This window comes from Salmo trutta, chromosome 27 (genome assembly GCF_901001165.1).
Source record: "Salmo trutta chromosome 27, fSalTru1.1, whole genome shotgun sequence".
Taxonomy (NCBI): domain Eukaryota; kingdom Metazoa; phylum Chordata; class Actinopteri; order Salmoniformes; family Salmonidae; genus Salmo; species Salmo trutta.
Genome location: NC_042983.1, coordinates 21,560,229 through 21,588,028, shown reverse-complemented (window position 1 = coordinate 21,588,028; position 27,800 = coordinate 21,560,229). Strand labels below are relative to the sequence as shown.

Below are 27,800 nucleotides of genomic sequence, written 5' to 3'. Positions count from 1 at the left end.
ACACACACACACACACACACACACACACACACACACACCTATTAACACCCCTGGACTGGAGGAAACATTTATGCAAACATTCCCTCGACTGACGTTTTGCATGCACTATTCATTTGTCAATTGATGAATGTGTATATCCACTCAGAATATGAGGTCACAAGTGAGCAGCAACTGTATGCAAATACAGGCTCTGGGTCAGTGCATTGCCCCTGAAGCTAGAACGTATCTGCAAAAAAGGACTGAAATGAAATACAGAGTGAAATAGTAAACCATCTGTCAAAGCCTTACCGGTCTGTTTGAAAACACAACACCAGAGCACTTAAGGGTTTTAAACAGCCTCTTTTCACTGGCATGGCCATGAATATGCCTATTCTGAGGGCAATCCTTTCATTTTCATGTGAGAGATCTGAGTCACTCGCAGTCCTGTCTTCCGGAGGGGTGTATGTGTTGTGCCACTGCAGGCCGGCCATGCAAAGGGGTGAGAGGAAGGAGAACGAGGAGCTGACAGACAGGGCCTGATACTACACCTCCACCGCAGGCGAATCCCCAGCTAACCCCTGTGCTGACAGCCAGGATGTAGCACTCATCCACAGGCCACAGCCCAGGGCTTAGGGCCCAGAAAGGGAGAGCAGAGAGAGGGCCAGCGTGCCTATGATGGAGGGGGCGGTGGTTTGGGTGGCACGCACCGCTTACTGCCTCCAGAGCCGCGCAACCGGGAGGAGAAGCCACAGACTGTGTCGCCTGCCAACACCGTGTCCAATGCCTGGCTGTGGGACAGATCCACTACAAACACAGACATTATGCACACACTCACTCACTCACTGAATGTATTATACCACACAAAAGCAGATACAGAGCATTCGGAAAGTATTCAGACCCTTTGACTTTTTCCACATTTGTTACATTACAGTCTTATTCTAAAACAGATTAAATAAAAAATATTCCTCATCAATCTACACACAGTACCCCATAATGACAAAGCAATAACAGGTTCTTAGACATTTTTGCAAATGTATAAAAAATGTAAATCAGAAATTCGTAAGTATTCAGACCCTTTGCTATGAGACTGAACGGAGCAAAATTCAGAGAGATCCTTGTTGAAAACCTGCTTCAGAGCACTCAGGACTTCAGACTGTGGCGAAGGTTCACTTTCCAACAGGGCAACGACCCTAAGCACACAGCCAATACAACGCAGGAGTGGCTTCGAGGACAAGTCTCTGAATATCCATGAGTGGCCCAGCCAGAGCCTGGACTTGAACCCAATTAAACATCTTTGGAGAGACCTGAAAATAGCTGTGCAGTGACGCTCTCCATCCAACCTGACGGAGCTTGAGTGGATCTGCAGAGAATAATAGGAGAAACTCCCCAAATACAGGTGTGCCAAGCATGTAGCTGTAATCACTGCCAAAGGTGCCTTAACAAAGTACTGAGTAAAGGGTCTGAATACTTCTGTAAATGTGATATTTCAGTTTTGTTCCGTTTCTGCTTTGTCCAGTGGTGGAAAAAGTACCCAATTGTCCTACTTGAGTAAAAGTTAAGATACCTTTATAGAAAACGACTAAAGTAAAAGTGAATGTCACCCAGTAAAATACTTATTCAGTAAAAGTCTAAAAGTATTTGGTTTTAAATATACTTAAGTATCAAAAGTATAAGTAAAAGTATAAATCATTTCAAATTCCTTATATAAAGCAAAGCAGACGGCATCATTTTCTTGTTTTTAACATCTAAGGATTGCCAGGGGCACACTCCAACATTTACAAACAATGCATTTGTGTTTAGTGAGTCTGCCAGATCAGAGGCAGTAGGGATGAGCACATGTTCTCTTGATAAGTGTGTGAATTGGACAATTTTCCTGTCCTGCTAAACATAAAACATTTAACAAGTTATTTTGGGTGTCAGGGAAAATGTGTGAAGTAAAAAGTATATTATTTCATTTAGGACTATAGTGAAGTAAAAATAAAAGTTCAAAAATATAAATAGTAAGGTAAAGTACAGATACCACAAAAAACTACTTAAGTAGTATTTTCAAGTATTTTTACTTAAGTACTTTACACCACTGGCTTTGTCATTATGGAGTCGTGTGTGTAGACTGATGAGGGAAAAAAAACAATTTAATTAATCTTAGAATAAGACTGTAGCATATCAAAATGTGGAAAAAGTCAAGTGGTGTGAATACTTTCTGAATGCACTGTATGAACATAATATACACACATGCATACTTACAATATAGTCCCCCTTCCATCTGCTTAAGAGGCTTTGAACGTGAAAGAATAAAATTAAGTGTCAAAATTTGTACAATCGAGTGAATATTGGTTATTAGGTCGAAAACTTGTGCTGGCACCAGTAATATAAAAATATTTAATCCCTAAAATAAATATATATTCAAACAGCAATTGTGAAATACGACCCTTTTCAAACAAATACTGTTGGGTCTACAGTAACTGCTGTTTATTTACTGTAGATACATAACCCATAGGACTGTTGTGTTTGAGTCTGCCAATAACAAGTCTCATACCGCCAGTCTGTGTAGAGCAGAGGACTCTCCAGTCCCAGTGCACACTGCTGTGGTGTAGAGTAGACTGAGCAGAGGGAGAGAGGCAACTCGTGACCCCAGTTCCACACTGAGAGAGAGGCCCCGGTCAGAGCCAGCGCTGTCTCTCCAGCTGGGATCACAACGCTAGACTGAGGGTTGGGTTTCAGAGCTGGACCCCAGCCTAGGGGGTGTAGAGGTGGGATGCCTGTCCCCTGTGTTGGCAGAGGCAGAGCCCAGCGGCAGTCCTGCAGGACTGACATCAGACAGACGCCCACCCCAGGGGGCTGGGCCCGCTCACCCGCCCGCTGTCAGGAGGAGGTAGCGACAAGTACAGGGGCCGAAGTCAGATTGGGCTTCCATAGGGCTGTCATAGGGCTTCCATAGAGCTGTCATAGGGCTATCATAGGGCTTCCATAGGGCTGTCATAGGGCTGCCATAGGGCTGTCATAGGGCTTTCATAGGGCTGTCATAGGGCTGTCATAGGGCTGCCAAAGGGTTGTCGTAGGGCTTCCATAGGGCTGTCATAGGGCTGTCATAGGGCTGCCATAGGACTGCCATAGGGCTGCCAAAGGGCTGTCATAGGGCTGTCATAGGGCTGCCATAGGGCTGTCATAGGGCTGCCATAGACCACAAGTTTTCCTTTTCAACTGCTGAGTTTGTATTTACATCCCACCACAATGTACAGTTGAAGTCGGAAGTTTACATACACTTAGGTTGGAGTCATTAAAACTCGTTTTTCAACCACTCCACAAATTTCTTGTTAACAAACTATAGTTTTGGCAAGTCGGTTAGGACATCTACTGTGTGCATGACACAAGTCATTTCCCCAACAATTGTTTACAGACAGATTATTTCACTTATAATTCACTGCATCACAATTCCAGAGGGTCAAAAGTTTACATACACTAAGTTGACTATGCCTTTACTTCACTAGGGTAGGGGGCAACTTCACTAGGGTAGGGGGCAGCATTCGGAATTTTAGATGAAAAGCGTGCCCAAATTAAACTGCCTGCTACTCAGGCCCAGAAGCTAGGATATGCATATGTAGATTTGGATAGAAACCCCTCTAAAGTTTCCAAAACTGTTAAAATAATGTCTGTGAGTATAACAGAACTGATATGGCAGGCGAAAACCTGAGGAAAATCCATCCAGGAAGTACTATTATTTTGAAAGGCTGTTTTTCCATTGAAAGCCTATCCACCATACAAAGACTTAGGACCCAGTTCACAATCTCTAGGGCTTCTTCTACATGTGGCCAGTCTTTAGGCATTGTTTCAGGCTTTTACTCTGAAAAATGAGGGAGATACAGCACTTTCAATGAGTAGGCAGTGGACATTTCCAGACATGAGTCCAGCGTGTGATCGGGAGCGCACCTTTCTTGTTTCTCCTTTTCTATTGACGAAGCTTTGGTGTGATTGAAATATTATTGATTATTTATGACAAAAACAACCTGAGGATTGATTTTAAACATCATTTGACATGTTTCTACGAACTTTTATTGTACTTTTTTGACTTTTCGTCTGGATGTTGAGAGCACGCTTTGTGCCTTTGGATTACTGAACTAAACGCACCAACAAAACAGAGGTTTTTGGACATAAAAATTAATTAAATTATTGTGTAACAACATGGAGTCCTGGGAGTGCCACCAGATGAAGATCATCAAAGATAAGTGATTAATTTAATCGCTATTTCTGACTTTTGTGATTCCTCTCCTTGGCTGGGAAATGTCTGTATGGTGTTTTGTGGCTAGGCGCTGTCCTAACATAATCGCATAGTGTGCTTTCACCGTAAAGCCTTTTTGAAATCTGACACAGCGGCTGGATTAACAAGATGTTCACCTTTAATCCTATGTATAACGCTTGTATCTTTCACCAATGTTTATGATAAGTATTTCTGTAATTTGATTTGGCTCTCTGCAATTTCACCAGATGTTATTTGAGACAATGCATTACTGAACATAATGCGCCAATTTAAACTGAGGTTTTTGGACATAAAAAGGGACTTTATTGAACAAAACAAACATTTATTGTGTAACATGGAGTCCTGGGAGTGCCACCAGATGAAGATCAGCAAAGGTTAGTGATTCATTTAATCGCTATTTCTGACTTTTGTGAGTCCTCTCCTTGGCTGGAAAATGTCTGTATGGTTTCTTGTGGCTAGGCGCTGTCCTAACATAATCGCATGGTGTGCTTTTGCAGTAAAGCCTTTTTGAAATCGGACACTGTGGTTGGATTAACAAGAAGTTTATCTTTAAAATGGTGTATAATACTTGTATGTTTGAGGAATTTTAATTATGGGATTTCTGTTGTTTGAATTTGGCGCCCTGCAATTTCACTGGCTGTTGTCGAGGTGGGACGTTAGCGTCCCAATGATACCAGAGAGGTTAAACAGCTTGGAAAATTCCAGAAAATGATGTCATGGCTTTAGAAGCTTCTGATAGGCTAATTGACATCCTTTGAGTCAATTGGAGGTGCACATGTGGATGTATTTCAAGGCCTACCTTCAAACTCAGTGCCTCTTTGCTTGACATCATGGGAAAATCAAAAGAAATCAGCCATGACCTCAGAAAAAAATTGTAGACCTCCACAAGTCTGGTTCATCCTTGGGAGCAATTTCAAAATGCCTGAAGGTACCACGTTCATCTGTACAAACAATAGTATGCAAGTATAAACACCTTCGGACCACGCAGCCATCATACCGCTCGGGAGGAGACGCGTTCTGCCTCCTAGAGATGAACGTACTTTGGTGTGAAAAGTGCAAATCAATCCCAGAACAATAGTAAAGGACTTTGTGAAGATGCTGGAGGAAACAGGTACAAAAGTATCTATATCCACAGTAAAACAAGTCCTATATCGACATTACCTGAAAGGCCTCTCAGCAAGGAAGAAGCCACTGCTCCAAAACCACCATAAAAAACCCAGACTACGGTTTGCAACTGCACATGGGGACAAAGATCGTACTTTTTGGAGAAATGTTCTCTGGTCTGATGAAACAAAAATAGAACTGTTTGGCCATAATGACCATCGTTGTGTTTGGAGGAAAAAGGGGGAGGCTTGCAAGCCGAAGAACACCATCCCAACCGTGAAGCACGGGGGTGGCAGCATCATGTTGTGGGGGTGCTTTGCTGCAGGAGGGACTGGTGCACTTCACAAAATAGATGGCATCATGAGGGAGGAAAATGATGTGGATATATTGAAGCAACATCTCAAGACATCAGTCAGGAAGTTAAAGCTTGGTCGCAAATGGGTCTTCCAAATGGACAATGACCCCAAGCATACTTCCAAAGTTGTAGCAAAATGGCTTAAGGACAACAAAGTCAAGGTATTGGAGTGGCCATCAGAAAGCCCTGAACTCAATCCCATAGAAAATTTGTGGGAAGAACTGAAAAAGCGTGTGTGAGCAAGGAGGCCTACAAACCTGACTCAGTTACACCAGCTCTGTCAGGAGGAATGAGCCAAAATTCACCCAACTTATTGTGGGAAGCTTGTGGAAGGCTACCCGAAACGTTTGACCCAAGTTAAACAATTTAAAGGCAATGCTACTAAATACTAATTGAGTGTATGTAAACTTCTGACCCACTGGGAATGTGATGAAATAAATAAAAGCTGAAATAAATCATTCTCTCTACTATTATTCTGACATTTCACATTCTTAAAATAAAGTGGTTATCCTAACTGACCTAAGACAGGGAATTTTTACTAGGATTAAATGTCAGGAATTGTGAAAACTGAGTTTAAATGTATTTGGCTAAGGTGTATGTAAACTTCCGACTTCAACTGTGCATGTATTTCCATCGATGGGGTTTTCCACCTCACTGACTCTAAATAACAATCTCATTAAGGCACTGGCATTAAACAAATGTAAACAGCTACAGGGCCAAAGAGAGACAAATCAAAAGAGATTGTGGGGGTACAGTAAAACTCTTTGAAAAGTATTATCCATGATGAGATATGGCAATAACTAAGCAAACGAAACAACATATGGTAAGTACATCAAATCATCCAGAGGTCAATAAATAAGATACACACTATTCTCAACATAGACTATACTGTAGAATCCATATAGCGACAGTTCTCATACAAAAACATAAGTATATCAAATCAAATTGTACTTGTCACATGCTTTGTAAACAGCAGGTGTAGACTAACAGTACTTATAGGCCCTTCCCAACAACGCAGAGAGAAAAAAAGAGAAACAATAAATAATAAAAGGAGGAATAAATGTTTTTTCTATTCAATTTCTTTCACAATTTTAACAAAATTGAGACACATGAATCTTCATTAACACTTCATAACAAAATATATCAGAAACAATGTTATATCTCATTCTGTAAGTCTTCCATATTTCATCCCCTTATCCAGCCCTCTCCAAGGTGCAGGGTCATTTTGCAGTGCTCACGAGCGCTGGAATGTCCCAGGAAGATGTATTGTGGGTGTTTTCAGGGAAATATTAATATCCAGACAGCAGAGAGAGAAGGTGAGGTGCGGGGGGAGGGGGGAGGGAGGGGGTCACAGACGATCAGTATCATAGTCTCTCTGATGATGAAATACCTCTTATATCCCAGTTCTCTCTCTCTCCCTGTCTTTTGCTTCTCTCTCTCTCTCTCTCTCTCTCTCTCTCTCTCTCTCTCTCTCTCTCTCTCTCAAGCATGGTTTCTGTGTCCTACAGGGTGGGCAGGGCAGGCAGCCACTCAGTTCACTAGTAAACACTTTCCACTGTCATCACCACAGTACTACAGAGCCTCAACATCTCTTACACTGGTCATCAGCACTCAGCACCCGACAACCACCCCCTCCTCTCCCTCTCCTCCAGCTTCCTCATCTATATCATCCAAATATTTCCCCTCCATGCTTTTTGAAGCTTCCATGGGTCACGGGACCCTGAGCACAAATCATTTTAGCTGGTTGTGGGGGGGCTGACCAGAGAGGTTGGGAGAGACACATGGAAACCTAATCTGCAATGTTTTCATTCCAGGGTTACTTTTCTTGCCAAGACAGCGATGGTCAATCAGTGGTGATCCCCAAACAAAGAGGAGGTTTAGGAAGCCCTCGCTGGTCTGAGTGTCATCGTTGCAGTTTACTTAAACCTTTCTCCCCTCCTGCTCCAGGGGAATAGGCCTAAGCATATTTAGAGTCCCTGACAGCCTGCTGTGCCTGGCTTCAGGATTTAGCCCCAGATCTAGGGCCCTGGCTCTCCTTGATAGATGGAGAACACAATACATTTCCTGGTTTCCAATAAAACGGAGCTGTTCGTTTTTACACTGTGACACATCACTTGCCGTTCTTGTTGTTACTGAATTATGGCCCATTGAGCAGGGGAGCCAAAAAGTACAACATATTTCTGAGAGACCTGTTACTTCAGTTGCCCCAGCACCACATATCTGACCTATAAACACTAATAGATTGTAGAAAGAACCAACATCAACCAACACTTTTATTTGCAGGCCAATACTGTAACTGTATGAGGTGATAATTGTCTAAACATTCATAGTGAATACACCTTGGAGGCTACTCTACAGGCAGCATTCATATTGAACACCTCTGTACGCCATTGGCTTGAGAGACAGAGTCTGCTGATGGACAGGTCAGTGAGCCAGGGAGATGAGCCAGAGCAGTGCCAGTGACCCGCCCACCTGCAGTCTACATCAGCTACAGTATGAGTCAGGAGAGGAGAGAGGCTGGGGAGGAATCTGCAGGCCTGGTTAAAGTAATCAGATTGTTTCAGTGCATGTGATCAGCAGTCTAACAGACTTCCAAACAGTTGAATGAGTAAATAAAGTGCCCCAGGGGACTCCTGCTGGAGACGGATTACCGTAAGGGTGCACACAAAGGAGTTTAAGCCCCACAGTACTCAGGGGACTGCAGACAAAAGCCTATGTTGGGGTTCTACCAGGGAACTGGCCAGGTTTATTAATCTCATCCTGGGCTGCACCTCCAGCTATTGCAAGTCATGCACTCATTCACATACACACAAACACATACCTGTGCTCAAGTGTACACACACACACTTGCATGCACTGTATGTGCACCCCCCCCCCCCCCCACACACACACACCATTTTCGTAACTCACTGAACTATGGATGTGAGTTGAATGCTTGTGGGGGTGTAGGGGTGTGACTCATAAGATCAGTCTCCTGCTCACTTGGCTGTGGAAGAAGGCTTAGGGGGAAGTTGGAGCTGAGGCATTATGGAGCCCCATCCTATTCTGCCTCCATTCTTCCTCCTCTTTGGACCTGACACAAGTAAAGGGATTAGGAGCCCCTGTTTCTGTCAGGCCCTCTACCCAGGACAAAGCACTCCACAGCTTAGTGTCACAGTCTATGATAAAAGTGCAGTCAGCTTGGGCAGACAGTGTTTGGAAGCTAATCTCATTAAGAGATGAAGAAAAAGAGTGTCAGAGAGAGAATTTGTTTTGAAGTAATGACATTCGCTCAAGTGTCAGAGTACATATAAAATCAGTCAAAAGTTTGGACACACCTATTCATTCAAGGGTTTTTGGAATCATGTAGTAACTCAAAAAGTGTTAAACAAATCAAAATATATTTTAGATTTTAGATTCTTCAAAGTAGCCACCCTTTGCCTTGATGCCAGCTTTGCATTCTCTCAACCAGCTTCAGGAGGTAGTCACCTGGAATGGTTTTCCAGAAGTCTTGAAGGAGTTCCCACATATACTGAGCACTTGTTGCCTGCTTTTCCTTCACTCTGCGGTCCAACTCATCCCAAACCATCTCAATTGGGTTGAGTCGGGTGATTGTGGAGGCCAGGTCATCTGTTGCAGCACTCCATCACTCTCCTTCTTGGTCAAATAGCCCTTACACAGCCTGGAAGTGTGTTTTGGGTCATTGTCCTGATGAAAAGTAAACGATAGTCCCACTAAGCGCAAATCAGATGGGATGGCGTATCACTGCAGAATGCTATGGTAGCCAAAAGTATGCCTTGAATTCTAAATAAATCACAGAGTCACCAGCAAAGCACCCCCACACCATCACACCTCCTCCTCCATGCTTCACGGTTTGAACCACACATGCGGTGATTATTCGTTCACCTACTCTGCGTCTCACAAAGACACGGCGGTTAGAAGCAAAAATCTCAAATTTGGACTCATCAGCTCAAAGGACAGATTTCCACCGGTCTAATGTCAATTGCTCGTGTTTCTTGGCCCAAGCAAGTCTCTTCTTCTTATTGGTGTCCTTCAGTAGTGGTTTCTTTGCAACAATTCGACCATGAAAGCCTAATTCACGCAGTCTCCTCTGAACAGTTGATGTTGAGATGTGTCTGTTACTTGAGTGCGCAGCTGAACATTGTATGCTGGAAACACTTGGTTTGTTATTTTTGATTAAAACAAAACCACTATTCATTAAATATGAATAATTGTTTTTGTGTGGATTCCGCGACACGGTTAGCTTTTAACACCTAGGACCGCTATTTCTTATCCTGGATTCCCGCTTAACGGCAGGTTGAAGCTTGCTTGAGAGAGACGCTAAGCTGCTAGCCATCAAGCTAACGAAGTTGGTACCAGATGAGTTTTACAACAAATCCCTCTTTATTTGAAGAAATAAATGAACGGTTCCAGCGCTGTAGGAAGCGTAGCTACTACGCTTTGTTTCGGGACAAACCAGATCACTCCAATGATCTGGTTCCAATGCGGCAATTGTTTGCTTGCCGAGGATTGTAGGCTTGAGGTGGCTTCCTTAATCAGGCAGGTCACCAGTCTACGTAAGAAACTGGGGAAAACACAGAGTGGAATGTTTACATTTTCCAAGTCGGTGGCTAGACGGCGTTTGCGCTTCTTGTATGCATCTCCGCCTTGTCAGTTGTCATTAACCTAATGGCCGGTGTTGCCCGGAGCTCCCCCATCTGATATCAAAGTCGACGGAGAGAACAGCAAGAGGAGCAAGGCAATCAACGATGGTCGCATGTCACGAGCTGTGGAAGCCGAAGACAGCGGCCTCCCACAAAGCAGTCTACACTCCCAATGAGAGGCCCGGAGCAGATACAAACAATTAATAGTTTTGCCGTCCTGGAGGCTGATCTTCCTGCACATTTGTTGTCTCGGGTGCCTGTGTCCGCAGCCACAGTGCCTACTCCTACGATTTCGAAGTCAACATCGGCAACCTTCCATCCCTGCTCTGGATCGAGCGGGGCTTCTCCATCTGTTGGAGGCCTGCACCAGGCGCCGGGCTCAAGTTATCCTGCCTCTCGCCCGTCCATAAAGGGTTCTCTGAATCATGTGAAGTGTGGGAGTGGGCGGATTTCCACGTTCTTCTTGCCAGCAGTGATTTGGGCACCTCCAAGGTAAGTAATGTGACCGTTCCTAGTGCAAAAACAATGTCCTATCCCTGAGCTTGTGTAAATGACATTACTAGCTACTCTCGAATGTACTACTATTCTATCATAGTCCATGTGAGTTTTACTGACATTATGATGGGAAACTCTTAACAGTTGAAACTGGATTTTAAAGAGCTGATTGACTCTCTGCTAGACATTAACAAAATACCCATCATATCTGGCCCTGTGCCCTCTCTGAATCATGGCATTGAACGCTTTAGCAGGATTCTTTCTCTTCACAACTGGCTACGTGATTATTGCAGCTCAATGGGTGTAACTTTTGTTGACAATTTCGATACCTTTTGGAAACAAAACACGTTTTATAAGGAGGATGGAATCCACCCATATCATTTGGGTTCCTGGATCCTTTCACAGTGTTATAAGGCTGCGTTGAGACAATTACTTATCATTGACCCAAGCCCAGCTCAGCTAATCCCTACCATTGTGACGCAGAGTTGTCATAATGCTTCAGCAAATGTACATTACACCAGGGACATTGATAGACACACTGTAAGTAACCTAATTTATGTCCCTCTAACTACCCTGAATGCCACTGCTGATCCTACAGCTATTGTATGCAGTAATCATGTGCCTATGAACCATATTTATACTGTTAGCACTGAGGCAGGGTGTGCCCTAGGAGGAAGTTCACTGTGTGCAGCTCACCCTGCACTGACATAAATAACATGAGCATATCTACTTATGCTAAGCTTCCCGGTAAAGGAATGAAAAGATGTAAGCATCCCAGAAGAAAAGTGCACAAAATAGCCCACGTTAACATGTAGCTTAAGAAACAAGGTTCATGAAATCAATAATTTGCTAGTAACAGATGACATTCATATTCTGACTATCTCTGAAACTAGATAATACCTTTGATGATACAGTGGAAGCAATACATGGTTATAAAATGTACAGAAAATGTAGAAATGTCAATGGTGGCTGTGTTTCTGTTTATATTCAGAACCACATTACTTGTAAAGATTAGAGAGGATCTCATGTTAAATACTGTTGAAGTAATATGACTACAGGTTCATCTGCCTCACCTAAAGCCCATTCTGGTGGGAAGCTGCTATAGACCACCAAGTGCTAACAGTCAGTATCTGGATAACATGTGTGAAATGCTTGATAACGTATGTGATATCAACAGATATCACATACTCTGTGAATGGTTTATGCTCTACTTTCCGGCTACCCGGATAAAGCACTAAATAAACGTCAGTTAGTGCTAAATACGGCTGCTAGAATCCTGACTAGAACCCAAAAATTTGATCATATTACTCCAGTGCTAGCCTCCCTACACTGGCTTCCTGTTAAGGCAAGGGCTGATTTCAAGGTTTTACTGCTAACCTACAAAGCGTTACATGGGCTTGCTCCTACCTATCTTTCCGATTTGGTCCTGCCATACATACCTACACATACGCTACGGTCACAAGACGCAGGCCTCCTAATTGTCCCTAGAATTTCTAAGCAAACTGCTGGAGGCAGGGCTTTCTCCTATAGAGCTCAATTTTTATGGAATGGTCTGCCTATCCATGTGAGAGACGCAGACTCGGTCTCAACCTTTAAGTCTTTACTGAAGACTCATCTCTTCAGTAGGTCATATGATTGAGTGTAGTCTGGCCCGGGAGTGTGAAGGTGAATGGAAAGGCTCTGGAGCAACGAACCGCCCTTGCTGTCTCTGCCTGGCCGGTTCCCCTCTCTCCACTGGGATTCTCTGCCTCTAACCCTATTACAGGGGCTGAGTCACTGGCTTACTGGTCCTCTTCCATGCCGTCCCTAGGAGGGGTGCATCACTTGAGTGGGTTGAGTCACTGACGTGGTCTTCCTGTCTGGGTTGGCGCCCCCCCTTGGGTTGTGCCGTGGCGGAGATCTTTGTGGGCTATACTCGGCCTTGTCTCAGGATGGTAAGTTGGTGGTTGAAGATATCCCTCCAGTGGTGTGGGGGCTGTGCTTTGGCAAAGTGGGTGGGGTTATATCCTTCCTGTTTGGCCCTGTCCGGGGGTATCGTCGGATGGGGCCACAGTGTCTCCCGACCCCTCCTGTCTCAGCCTCCAGTATTTATGCTGCAGTAGTTTATGTGTCGGGAGGCTAGGGTCAGTCTGTTATATCTGGAGTTTTTCTCCTGTCTTATCCGGTGTCCTGTGTGAATTTAAGTATGCTCTCTCTAATTCTCTCTTTCTCTCTTTCTCTCTTTCTTTCTCTCTCTCGGAGGACCTGAGCCCTAGGACTATGCTTCAGGACTACCTGGCATGATGACTCCTTGCTGTCCGCAGTCCACCTGGCCGTGCTGCTGCTCCAGTTTCAACTGTTCTGCCTGCGGCTATGGAACCCTGACCTGTTCACCGGACGTGCTACCTGTCCCAGACCTGCTGTTTTCAACTCTCTAGAGACAGCAGGAGCGAGATACTCTCAATGATCGGCTATGAAAAGCCAACTGTTATTTATTCTTGAGGTGCTGACTTGTTGCACCCTCGACAACTACTGTGATTACTATTATTTGACCATGCTGGTCATTTATGAACATTTGAACATCTTGGCCATTTTCTGTTATAATCTCCACCCGGCACAGCCAGAAGAGGACTGGCCACCTCTCATAGCGTGGTTCCTCTCTAGGTTTCTTCCTAGGTTTTTGCCTTTCTAGGGAGTTTTTATTAGCCACCATGCTTCTACACCTGTATTGCTTGCTGTTTGGGGTTTTAGGCTGGGTTTCTGTACAGCACTTTGAGATATCAGCTGATGTAAGAAGGGCTATATAAATACATTTGATTTGATTTGATTGAATCACGTGGCTCATTCATCACAAAACTAACTGATATTGCCAACTACTTTAATGTTTTTTTCATTGGCATTATTAGTAAACTTAAGCATGACATGCCAGCAACAAACGCTGACACTACACATTCAAGTATATCTGACCAAATTATGAGAGACAAGAAATGTCATTTTGAATTTCGTAAAGTGAGTGTGGAAGAGGTGAAAAAATTATTGTTGTCTATCAACAATGACAAACCACTGGGGTCTGACAACTTGGATGGAAAATAACTGGGGATAATAACGCACGAAATTGAGTATAAAGTGCAAAGAGAGATTTTTTTTTTTTAAATTTAAGAGCTCACATTTATATGCCTTGTATGCATAGACTGATACCAAGCGTCACAACAACCAATTTCCTGCCACTCCTATATGCCATATTTTCTATTTAAGCCTACTAGAAAGTGTGTGCCTCAGGCTTGGAGGGAAGCAAAAGTCATTCCACTATCTAAGAATAGTAAAGCACCCTTTACTGGCTCAAATAGCCGACCAATCAGACTGTTACCAACCCTGCGTAAACTTTTGGAAAAAATTGTTTGACCAGATTCAATGCTATTTTGATAACAAACTTTCAGCATGCTAATAGTGAAGCCCATTCAACAAGCACAGCACTTATACAAATGACTGATGATTGGCTGAGAGAAAATTATGATAAAAAGATTGTGGGAGCTGTTTTGTTAGACTTCAGTGCAGCTTTTGACATTATAGATCAAAGTCTGCTGCTGGAAAAACGTATGTGTTATGGCTTTACACCCCCTGCTAGATTATGGATAAAGAGTTACCTGTCTAACAGAACACAGAGAGTGATCTTTAATGGAAGCCTGTCCAACATAATCCAGGTAGAATCAGGCATTCCCCAGGGCAGCTGTCAAGGCCCCTTATTTTTTTAATATCTTTATTAATGACATGCCACTGGCTTTGAGTAAAGCCAGTATGTCTATGTATGAGGATGACTCAATACTATACATGTCAGCTACTACAGCGACTGAAATGACTGCAACACTTAACAAAGAGCTGCAGTTAGTTTCAGAGTGGGTGGCAAGGAATAAGTTTGTCCTAAATATTTCTAAAACTAAAAGCATTGTATTTGGGACAAATCATTCACTAAACCCTAAACCTCAACTAAATCTTGAAATAAATCATGTGGAAATTGAGTAAGTTGAGGTGAACAAACTGCTTGGAGTAACTATGGATTGTTAACTGTCATGGTCAAACATATTGATACAACAGTAGCTCACAGAACAGGGCTCCGGGCAGCCGAGCGGAAATGGAGGAAAACTCGCCTCCCTGCGGACCTGGCATCCTTTCACGCCCTCCTCTCTACATTTTCCTCTTCTGTCTCTGCTGCTAAAGCCACTTTCTACCACTCTAAATTCCAAGCATCTGCCTCTAACCCTAGGAAGCTCTTTGCTACCTTCTCCTCCCTCCTGAATCCTCCTCCCCCTCCCCCCCTCCTCTCTCTCTGCGGATGACTTCGTCAACCATTTTGAAAAGAAGGCTGATGACATCCGATCCTCGTTTGCTAAGCCAAACGACACCGCTGGTCCTGCTCACACTGCCCTACCCTGTGCTTTGACCTCTTTCTCCCCTCTCTCTCCAGATGAAATCTCGCGTCTCGTGACGGCCGGCCGCCCAACAACCTGCCCACTTGACCCTATCCCCTCCTCTCTTCTCCAGACCATTTCCGGAGACCTTCTCCCCTACTTCACCTCGCTCATCAACTCATCCTTGACCGCTGGCTACGTCCCTTCCGTCTTCAAGAGAGCGAGAGTTGCACCCCTTCTGAAAAAACCTACACTCGATCCCTCCGATATCAACAACTACAGACCAGTATCCCTTCTTTCTTTTCTCTCCAAAACTCTTGAACGTGCCGTCCTTGGCCAGCTCTCCTGCTATCTCTCTCAGAATGACCTTCTTGAGCCTAATCAGTCAGGTTTCAAGACTGGGCATTCAACTGAGACTGCTCTTCTCTGTGTCACGGAGGCTCTCCGCACTGCTAAAGCTAACTCTCTCTCCTCTGCTCTCATCCTTCTAGACCTATCTGCTGCCTTTGATACCGTGAACCATCAGATCCTCCTCTCCACCCTCTCCGAGCTGGGCATCTCCGGCGCGGCCCACGCTTGGATTGCGTCCTACCTGACAGGTCGCTCCTACCAGTGGCGTGGCGAGAATCTGTCTCCGCACCACGTGCTCTCACCACTGGTGTCCCCCAGGGCTCTGTTCTAGGCCCTCTCCTATTCTCACTATACACCAAGTCACTTGGCTCGGTCATATCCTCACATGGTCTCTCCTATCATTGCTACGCAGACGACACACAATTAATCTTCTCCTTTCCCCCTTCTGATAACCAGGTGGCGAATCGCCTCTCTGCATGTCTGGCAGACATATCAGTGTGGATGACGGCTCACCACCTCAAGCTGAACCTCGGCAAGACGGAGCTGCTCCTCCTCCCGGGGAAGGACTGCCCGTTCCCTGATCTCACCATCACGGTTGACAACTAACTCCCTTGTGTCCTCCTCCCAGAGTGCTAAGAACCTTGGCGTGACCCTGGACAACACCCTGTCGTTCTCCACTAACATCAAGGCGGTGACCCGATCCTGTAGGTTCATGCTCTACAACATTCGCAGAGTACGACCCTGCCTCACACAGGAAGCGGCGCAGGTCCTAGTCCAGGCACTTGTCATCTCCCGTCTGGATTACTGCAACTCGCTGTTGGCTGGGCTCCCTGCCTGTGCCATTAAACCCCTACAACTCATCCAGAACGCCGCAGCCCGTCTGGTGTTCAACCTTCCCAAGTTCTCTCACGTCACCCCGCTCCTCCGCTCTCTCCACTGGCTTCCAGTTGAAGCTCGCATCCGCTACAAGTCCATGGTGCTTGCCTACGGAGCTGTGAGGGGAATGGCACCTCCGTACCTTCAGGCTCTGATCAGGCCCTACACCCAAACAAGGGCACTGCGTTCATCCACCTCTGGCCTGCTCGCCTCCCTACCTCTGAGGAAGCACAGTTCCCGCTCAGCCCAGTCAAAACTGTTAGCTGCTCTGGCACCCCAATGGTGGAACAAGCTCCCTCACGACGCCAGGACAGCGGAGTCAATCACCACCTTCCGGAGACACCTGAAACCCCACCTCTTTAAGGAATACCTGAAACCCCACCTCTTTAAGGAATACCCCCCCCCCCCCAAAAGATTTAGATGCACTATTGTAAAGTGGTTGTCCCACTGGATATCTTAAGGTGAATGCACCAATTTGTAAGTCGCTCTGGATAAGAGCGTCTGCTAAATGACTTAAATGTAAATGTAAGATGGGGAGAAGTCTGCCCATAATAAAGCATTGCTTTACCTTCTTAATGGCACTATCAACAAGGCAGGTCCTACAGGCCCTAGTTTTGTCGCACCTGGACTACTGTTCGGTCGTGTGGTCAAAAAGGGACTCAGGAAAATTGCAATTGGCTCAGAATAGGGCAGCACGGCTGGTCCTAGGATGTACACACAGAGCTAATATTAATAATATGCGTGTCAATCTCTCCTGGCTCAAAGTGGAGAGATTGACTTCATCACTACTTGTATTTATGAGAGGTGTTGACATTTTGAATGCACCGGTGCATACCCCACAAGACATGGCACAAGAGTTCTCTTCACAGTCCCCAAGTCCAGAACAGACTATGGGAGACGCACAGTACTACATAGAGCCATGACTACATGGAACTCTATTCCACATCAAGCAACTCATGCAAGCAGTAAAATTACATTTAAAAAACAGATAAAGACATGCCTTATGAAACAGCGGGGACTGTGAAGCACAAACACAAACATAGGCACAGGCACATGCATACACACACGGTAACATACACAGTGTACACACGCGTACACATGGATTTTGTACTGTAGATATGTAGTAGTGGTGGAGTAGGGGCCTGTGTTGTGAAATCTGTGAATGTGCTGTAATATATTTTTTTAATTGTATAAACTGCCTTAATTTTGCTGGACCCCAGGAAGAGTAGCTGCTGCCAATGGGGATCCATAATAAATACAAATACTTGAACTCTGTGAAGCATTTATTTGCAATTTCTGATGCTGGTACCTCTGGGTTTTCTTTTCCTGTGGCGGTCCTCATGAGAGCCAGTTTCATCATAGCGCTTGATGGTTTTTGCGACTGCTCTTCAAGAAACTTTCAAAGTTTTTCATGTCTTAAAGTTATGATGGACTGTCATTTCTCTTTGTTTATTTGAGCTGTTCTTGCCATACTATGGACTTGGTATTTTACCAAATAGAGCTATCTTCTGTATACCACCCCTAACTTGTCAACACCCAAATGATTGGCTCAAACGCATTAAGTCAAAAAGAAATATCACAAATTAACTTTTAACAAGGCACACATGTTAATTGAAATGCATTCCAGGTGACTACCTCATGAAGCTGGTTAAGAGAATGCCAAGAGTGTGCAAAGCTGTCATCAAGGCAAAGGGTGGCTACTTTGAAGAATATAAAATATATTTAGATTTGTTTAAAACTTTTTTGGTTACTACATGATTTAATATGTGTTATTTCATCATTTTGATGTCTTCACTATTATTTCTACAAAATAGAAAATAGTAAAAAGAAAGAAAAACCCTGGAATGAGTAGGTGTGTCCAAACTTTTGACTGATATTGTAAATATGTCAAAGAAGTCACAAAATGCACCAACATGATGACATTCCTACTGAGCATGACAGATTTCATTAATCAGTGAGTGTAAGTAACACAGTAATGATTTATAAGTTATCAGTGAATGTACTGCTTCAACAAAATATGATTACAGACTGCATGGGGCAGAAGAAATGGAAACAGGGAGATAGAGAGAAAGAGAGAGATCCACTGATTGAGGGTAGGCCTAATGCTACAGTGCATTCGGAAAGTATTCAGACCCCTTCACTTTTTCCACATTTTGTTACGTTTCAGTCTTATTCTAAAATGGATTAAATTGTTTTTTCCCCCTCATCAATCTACACACAATACCAAATAATGACAAAGCAAGAACAGTTTTATAGAAATTTGTGCATATTTTTTTTTATCACATTTACATAAGTTATCTGACGCTTTACTCAGTACTTTGTTGAAGCACCTTTGGCAGTGATTACAGCCTTGAGAATTATTGGGTAAGACGCTACAAGCTTGGCACACCTGTATTTGGGGAGTTTCTCCCATTCTTCTCTGCATATCCTCTCAAGATCTGTCAGGTTGGGTGGGGAGTGTCGCAGCACAGCTATTTTCAGGTCTCTCCAGAGATGTCCAGGCTCTGGCTGGGCCACTGAAGCCACTCCTCTGTTGTCTTGGCTGTGTGCTTAGGGTCATTGTCCTGTTGGAAGCTGAACCTTTGCCCCAGTCTGAAGTTCTGAGTGCTCTGGAGCAGGTTTTCATCAAGGATCTCTTTGTACTTTGCTCCTTTCATCTTTCCCTCGATTCTGACTAGTCTCCCAGTTCTTGCTGCTGAAAAACATCCCCACAGCATGATGCTGCCACCACCATGCTTCACCGTAGGGATGATGCCAGGTTTCTTACAGAAGTGACATTTGGCATTCAGGCCAAAGGGTTCAATCTTGGTTTCAGCAGACCAGAGAATCTTGTTTCTCATGGTCTGATAGTCCTTTAGGTGAGTTTTAGCAAACTCCAAGCGGCTGTCATGTGCCTTTTACTGAGGAGTGGCTTCTGTCTGGCCACTCTACCATAAAGGCCTGATTGGTGAAGTGCTGCAGAGATGATTGTCCTTCTGGAAGATTATCCTATCTCCACAGAGGAACTCTGGAGCTCTGTCAGAGTGACCATCGGGTTTTTGGTCACCTCCCTGACCAAGGCCCTTCTCCCCTGATTGCTCAGTTTGGCCTGGTGGCCAGCTCTAGGAAGAGTATTGGTGGTTCCAAACGTATTCCTTTTAAGAATAATAGAGTCCACTGTGTTCTTGGGGACCTTCAATGTTGTAAAAAATGTTGGTACCCTTCCCCAGATCTGTGCCTCAACACAATCTTGTCTCAGAGCTCTACGGACAATTCCTTCGACCTCATGGCTTGGTTTTTGCTCTGACATGCACTGTCAACTGTTGGACCTTATATAGACAGGTGTGTGCCTTTCCAAATCATGTCCAATCAATTGAATTTACCACAGGTGGACACCAATCAAGTTGTAGAAACATCTCAAGGATGATTAATGGAAACAGGATACACCTGAGCTCAATTTAAAGTCTCATGGCAATGGATCTGAATGCTTATGTAAATAAAGTATTTCTGTTTTTTATTTTTAATTTTTAATACATTTACAAACATTTCAAAAAAACAATTTTCACTGTGTCATTATGGGGTATTGTGTGCAGATTGATGATGAAAACATTTATTTAATCCATTTTAGAATAAGGCTGTAACGTAACAACATGTAGAAAAAGTCAAGGGGTCTGAATACTTTCCGAATGCACTGTATGCCCAGAACCCCATGTGGTTGTAGAATGTGTGACGTTAGTGTGAGAGTTAGCTACAAGCATACAGCACTCGGACTGCAGCACGTGCCACCCTGATGCCACCCCTTTCTTGTGTTTCTGTGAAAAGCCTACGTGTTGGAAAAACATTCCAGAGTGGGATCACATTTACAGAGTGCAGGGGGCCAGCCCTGAAATCCTGAGCCAGAAGAGGCCTTGTCTCAATTTCACATGCACATTCGACTGGGGTGCTTGTAGAACAGGCAAGGAAAGAGCCGATGCTGTTTTGCAGATACATACACTAAAACGTTACGTAAAAAAAAATGCATTCCAATTATTTATCTATTTTTCACAATAAAATCAATGAAAAACTACAATCCTACTATCTTTTCCCAAATTGACACCTCTACTAATGTGCCATTAACTCTCTCCCTTTTTTGTTGTATCTTCTCTGTTTTTCTCTCTCTTTCAGTTTTGAAATGATCAACTGGATATTTAGTTTTTTCATATTCATTCTAGATGTTATTTTTAGATAGCATTTTTGCAGTATATTGCGGTAAACATTTGCGGTGTGTTTTGAATAGTTGTCATCCTCTGCAAATACATTTGATCCCCTGAAGAGTTGAAGCTGCTGATGAAAATCACCATGTACTAGTTTCTTTACCATAGCTGAGGAGTATTAATAATATCTGACTGACCTGTCCTGCTGGCTCCCTCACTGGATCCCTAACAGACAACTTTATTGTGGCTACCAACAAATTGCATGCTTGAGTTGCTTTGCTTCCTTTGCTATCATTCTAGTGTGAACCCACCAGACAGCTCCCAGTACAGGTCTGACTCCCTTCCTCTCTTCCTCAGGCCAACAGCTCCCCCACACCAAGCCACAGAGGTGTAGCCCCACAACCCTACCCATCAGCCTGGCCTCTTAAGTGTTGATGGGCATTAACATGGTTGAGCCTCTGTGGCTTGCCAAAGTATACTGCTAGCTCTTTGTTTTTCAACTGTTATCATGCACACGTGCAAGCATGCATGCACACACAAAGACACACACAAAGACACACACACACAAAGACACACACAAAGACACACACACACAAAGACACACACACACACACACACACACACACACATTGTGATTAAGCAAGACATTGTTGCAGACATATTAAACACACCATTTTGTAAAGTATTAGTTTAGAAATGACTATGCCTATATTATGTTGGGTATTATGACCTGTTCAATAAAATATTAATCATTTAATCTACAAGCTTATAATTGGAAACTCAATTAACCATTGGGAAATGCACCAAGTGAATACAAAGTGCTTACGGCATTACACATTAATACCCCTAAAATACCCTTAACAGGTCACAATGTGTAGGGGGAAATGGTTTGCACATTATGAAATGACAGATGTTTGCATCATTTTATGTTGCTAGGATAGGCCAGGCAATGCTGACACAGAACCCAATACTTCCTTACAGAGGAACACAGCTAACCCAGTCAGTGCACTAAGAATCCAGGCAAGCTGAAGCAATATTATCCAGCTTACGCCAGCTAATATTAGATTTGTCTTTCTGCAGGGGCCCTCTACTTCGTCACCAGCACTAGCCGTAGCTACTTCTTCACCCCTTTCACTCTTTCTTTTGGAAAAATTTGAGAACAAAGAACACTACGTCTTGCGAAATACATCTCACTGTTTCTGACCTTCCTAGTCTTTTATCCTATCATCTAAACACCATGCTATAGCTACAGTATGTATGTGTAAGAGTAGCTTTGCGGCAGGAGAAAACCTTGTCCATTTTGCGTGCATCCCTGTTCACACCGAGAACAAAGGCCACGCGGGAGTGTCGTACACTACAGTGAGTGGAACACAGTAAGTTAGTGTTAGTGCAGCTTATGTAGAAACCTAGCCGTCAGCATGTAGCCTATCCCCCCCCCCCCCCCCCCCCCCCCACCGCATCCCAAACACAGCTAATTAAAAAACACAATTTCACAGGAGGACACCCCAATCCGGCATAAAAAGCACCTATCAGCACACCCGGGGATCGTCCAACACTGAGCATTACGAGGGAAGGTGTGAAGGTAAGGGGGCTGTGGTGTTATGAGTTCAGGGGTCTGTTAAAATACTGTGGCTAGTGAATTGAACAATACTGCTGCTTCAACATACTGTATATTCATATAGTGGATCAAGTGGTTAGCAATATAGATTAGAAACTGTAATATTGCAATAGATAGCAGAAATATTTATTCAGCAAAAAGATTTATTCTAATTTGTATATTTCACTAGATCTGTTGCCACCCATCTGCACTTGTCTGAGCATCACAATATAATAGTTGACAACAATATATCTTCAGAAATAATACACTTTAATATTCTCATAAACTGACAAAACAGCCAGACCATTATAATGCTCAACATTAGTAGTCTGCTGTCCAACACATGTGGAGTGACACCCTTATTACATGGGTCTTTTCAGACCAGATGCTTGGTTAGGGAAAACGCTCCTCTCAGGGAGATGTGTGTCCTCTAATGATGTCTAATTGATCTCCCAACACCAGGTCAGAAGCAGCTATCAGGGGGATGGTGTATTTCCACTACACTTCTCACACATCATCTCACTTCCAGACCGACAGACAAATGACCACCTCACGGTTTCTACGGTTACAGCTCCCACCCAGCAGACAACCAAACCAACCATAACTATTTACTTTGGTTAGTAGTGGCTTTACATTGTAACCTATACTAGTCTAAACTACTATACATCATAGTCACGGGAAGTACCCCCTGAAAAATCTGAATTTTTGTATTTGTATTTGTAGTGCACAGGGCCTTTACTAGTCCTATATTAGCAGACCGATGACGCAGGGAAAAATGCTCAATCCAGTTGTTAATATCAACAGGAGAAGGTCTTCTGAACATTTATAGAATTAAATTGTACCCTAATCCTAAAATAACATTATTCAGCCTAACAGGTTTTGTAAAAATACATTGGAGGGAGAATTTACTGGGACACAAAATCCTAAAATCTCCTCTGTCTGAACATAAATTGTGCTATATGTACTATAGGTGTGAAAATAAACGTTTGCCAATCCATTGATTTACGGTAGCCAGACATGATTATGGGGCATGAATCAATTTCTGTTGGAATGTAATTAGGCATCTCTCCTGTTGTATGGCAAGGAGCCTGCCTTGCAGCTCATGGCAGTTTGTGGGCTGATAAATGCAACTTAAATTGGTGTCATAAAAATCAAAATGGTGCCAATTACATCTCTAAGTATCCCATCAATGCAAACGAAATAAACAAATACAGGTAGTGTTGTGTACACATGGGACCCCCCTGCTAGTTGTTGACCTGAGACTGATGGAAGGTGAAGAAAGGGAGGCTGGATTGTGTAATGATGGATAATAGTGTGGGAGTACATGACAGGAATCAGCAGGTTGCTGTTTAGAGGCTCTGGATATCCTTGAAGCTCACACCGTTACAACAAGTTCACGGCCAAAACAACATCCCAAATGTGACTAAAAATTACTGCCTGTTCAGACCTCATACACAATTTTACACACACTCACACACACACACAGTCTTGTACAACTAACCTTGTGGGGACACACAATTCAGTCCCATTCAAAATCCTATTTACCTATTTACCCTAACCCTAAACCTAACCCTTACCCTAACCTTAACCTGAAAACCTAACCTTAACCCTAAACCTAACTCTAGCTCCTAACCCTAAAACTAGCCCTAGCTCCAAACCCTAAACCTAAACCATTTTTTGTTTGTTTAGTATTCTTGTGGGGAATTCTGGTCCCCACAAATATAGTTAAACATGTCCAAATCCCCCCCCCCCCCCCCCCCCCCACACACACACATCCTCTATTCGCAAACAACACAGAGAGAAAGGTGGTAAAATAAGAGGACCCCTCTCTGCTGGCCTGCACCATTTGTCTATGTCACTATTTCCTGACTGCATCTCCCAGGCAATAGCATCCTGGAGCTGCTGCTATGAAATCCACATTGTTCCCACTAACTGCCTATGGTCATGTCGGACAGAGCAGGATGAATGGCTGACAAAAACAGTGATGCAGGGCAATATATGTAGCTCATTGTTTGTTGCAGGGCATCTAGCAGGGAGCTATAATGTCCCAGTGATTGAAGTAGCAATGTTAAAAAACCCTGACACAAAAAGCTTAAAATGTAGTGACAAGCATGAATAGCACTAATACAATGAGTGGGGACATAGGGCCACATGTTGCACACTGTCAGTGAGGCGGAATAAACTTAAGCCTCCCATCGAGACAACAGCAAACGCCACCAGCCAGTGAGTTTCACTATTATCAAGGCGCACTGATTGGATGCGCGCAAAGGTAACTTTGCCAATAGAATTCCGGGCCTCTCTTGTCCTTTCCACGCATGCATGTCGGCTAATCAGCAGCAAAATACCATAACTGAAATGTGCCCATGTTCTTACTGTTGGTTATAGATAAATAACTACACAAATAAATGTCGTTTGTGTAATAATTTCACAATACATTTCCATTCAAGTCTTATTAGTCTACCAACTAAACATTTCCGAAGTAAAAGTTGTAAAGACCAAATAATAATAATAACAATAATAATAAGTTCAAGAAATGATAGTTTAAGTTCTCAGAGTGTAAAACCATTTGAAGACCATGAAGGCCACAAATCTTTAGCATGCCATTGTTGCTTTGCGCGTGGAGTTTTTTTTATGGTCGAATGCTGACATATTTTTCTTCTAACGTAAGAAAGGAACAAAACTAAACCCAGTTTTTTCATATAGGCCCACTATATTCGAAAAGGCTTATAGCTCCTTCTAGTTCTATTTTGTTCGTGTGTGTAATTATTACCATGATATAGGATTAATAACGAAATAATATCGAGAAACTATTCCAAAAGGTGGGTCGATATGTTTTGGTTGTTGTTTTATCTTGAAACGAACAAAAGATCTAGCTACATTTAAATCTAAAATTGTTCAATTGTGCCTTCCACGTACCATACACAGCGGTTAGGATAAATTCTCCACTAAATGCTGCAGTGACCATCATCGGTCTCCAATCCAAGAGATCCTTGCCTCAAGAGATCCTTGTCATAACAATTCAGAAAATATCAACAAAATTGCAGATAATGAAGTGCCAGTAAAAGCAATCGTTTTGTGACTGACTATAGTTTTGACTAAGTCGTCGATACTGGATAGGCTATAGGAATACATCTCCGTTAGAAACGTATTACGATTAACACTAAAGTGAATTATCACATGCAATACAAATAGAAAGAAACGATTGAAAAGCAAAATGTTCTCAATTATAGGTATATAATAAATGTAGGCCATATTTTCTAAAGAGCGTCTGGCAACTGACAAGTAGCCGGAGCGCGTATCTGGACCTTACAGTGTGAGAATGACAATACTGGAAAACATTTACACATCAGCTTATAGTGTAGGCCTACTGATAGATCACGGGATGAATAAAGTTCAATTGAAATTGATTATTTGGCTGGAATTATACAATTGTTGGACACATTCTAAACATAATTATATTCATGCGGCACAAGTGAATAGGCCTAACCTACTTGGTGATCTTTCATTGTGCGTAAAACAACCAGAGAATAGTCTATATGTAAATACTATTTTTCTTACTGTTGGTAGTCATGTTTGCAGTACAGTTTCCTATCTCGGAAGTAACAACTGGTAGTTAGAGGTTGTTGACACACAGCGCACTGCAAACACTCCTCATGCCACGAGGAATCGTTGACTCTCATCAGAAACCTGTCAGATATTGGACGCTGGCATCCTTCACATACAGATTGGTGATGGCATTCCGTCCCTAAAATGGATGTAAAATAAGTTAAAAGGGCCAAAATATTTTAACAATAGTATGCATACTAGCTATACTTTATGGACTGTTTGTGTCTTTTTTATATATAGTTACCGGTTTATGACATGTTTATAATCTATATGACCTTATATTTATTAGCTAAACAATGTAAATGTTCAGTTTAGCTAATAAATATAAGGTCATAGATTAATAACATGTCATAAACAGGTAACTATAAAAAAGACACAAACAGTCCATATCACACTACAAGACCCGGTTTTAGGGCCTACCTAATCATATAATTGGAATTATCTAAATATTCAAAACCAAATATCTGAATGTGTTTTAATTGGCTATCTATACCACAACCACAAAATCTGAAAAGAGAAGGTATCAGCTTGCGGTGAAATACAGTATTTGTTAAATGTGATATGCCTAAAAAACAGCAATCAATTGCAGTAAGGGTAATCCAATTATTTGAAATAGTGATAATTTCACAAAATAATGAAATAGGCTAGTTTTGTCAGTGTAATAGGGAGATCATAAATACAATTATATATTTGTGCTATTTGTTGTGCTAAACAGGCCGGCCTACAGTAAATGCACTACATTCATAATTAAAATGATAACTAAAGCAAATGGTAAAAGACGTCAAATGTTAAGGAGGCCTATGGCTCGTGAGAGGATAGTCTGCACGTATAGCTGCAGGACACACACTTATAGCAATGTAAGTATATTCTAGAACGTTCTCGTATTGTGTGTGATATCTGTGCTCCGGGCTCTTTTAGATGCAGATGAAACTATACGGACTTACCAAGAACGACTCCAAGGGTAGCTTGACGATGGGGATGATCTTCAGTCTTTATACCGTCTAACATCCTTGGGTACTTGGATTGGTTTCTCTTCAAGAAACAGTGTTCCAGTGACTCCGGACCTGTTGCAATATCCATAACAATGTACTGTCAGACTTTTCTTCGCTTCAAATACTAGCTAAATGCCACAATATTTGCTGGGGCTACTTGCACACACATACACAAACAATGCGTTTTCCCAGATCGCTAACTTTTAAAAAAAATATTTAAAAAAAGTCGTCCCAATGTTAAGACAGGCGCCACTGTTTGTAGGACTATCCTAAGCAGAATCGTCATATGTCACAGAATCGGATGAGAAGCGACAATAAACATGACAAACACTATTTGGAGCAGTCACCTGTTAATTTGGACTGAATATGTATACTGTAGGCTATCTTCTTGTTTGCACCCGCGCGTGACCAGAAGAGAATTCTATGGAGGAGGTAGATTATCCGCTCGAGACGTATGTTTCTACCAAGAAAAACTACTAAAACAACAACAATTGTAACTCCAGAAAATATGAGTGAAATGTTCCAATGGTAACTCTTCAAATGCTATGCCCCTTGGACGGATCCCTGCCGCTTGAAAAGTCTGCATTACGAGATTGAAGCGAATGGATCCTCCTCCCACCCCTCTTGGGACGCGTCACTTTTTTAGACTATTTAGTGACATTGAGATGCTATTGGTGCTCACTTCTGGTGCGCTCTAAAAGTTGAACTCTGTTTCGCCTATCACTTTGAACAAAGCTATAGACACAATATGGTGAGACAAACAAAAATACAGTCAGTGTACAAAAACTCAAATACTGTACATTGTAAACTAAAGGTATATCAAGTAGTTTAACTTGCTATGGCCATTTGCAATATATCTTTATTTAGTTAAAAGTGAACCATTGTTAAGATAATACTTATTTATTGCAATTGATATTATAATAATTATAATAATACATAAATTATTATAATAATTATTACAGTAGTAGCATAAGTAGCCTAGTAGGCCTA

At 42.8% G+C, this 27,800-nt stretch overlaps 1 protein-coding gene across 2 annotated transcripts in view; it reads right to left on the bottom strand.

The window, feature by feature from the left end:
• The window catches only part of lmx1bb (LIM homeobox transcription factor 1, beta b), a 71,079-nt gene extending 43,597 nt beyond the window's left edge, over positions 1 to 27,482 (bottom strand). The window contains exons 1-3 of one of the 2 annotated variants that reach the window (XM_029717235.1): positions 27,158 to 27,482; positions 26,763 to 26,882; positions 25,771 to 25,957 (exon numbers count right to left, since the gene is read on the bottom strand). In XM_029717235.1, coding sequence (XP_029573095.1) covers positions 25,771 to 25,957; positions 26,763 to 26,826 — 251 coding nt within the window. In that variant the 5' untranslated portion in view covers positions 26,827 to 26,882; positions 27,158 to 27,482. Of the gene's footprint in view, positions 1 to 25,770; positions 25,958 to 26,762 lie in introns of both variants that reach the window. The other variant, XM_029717234.1, reaches the window with a different exon arrangement.
• Between the last annotated feature and the right edge of the window lie 318 nt (positions 27,483 to 27,800).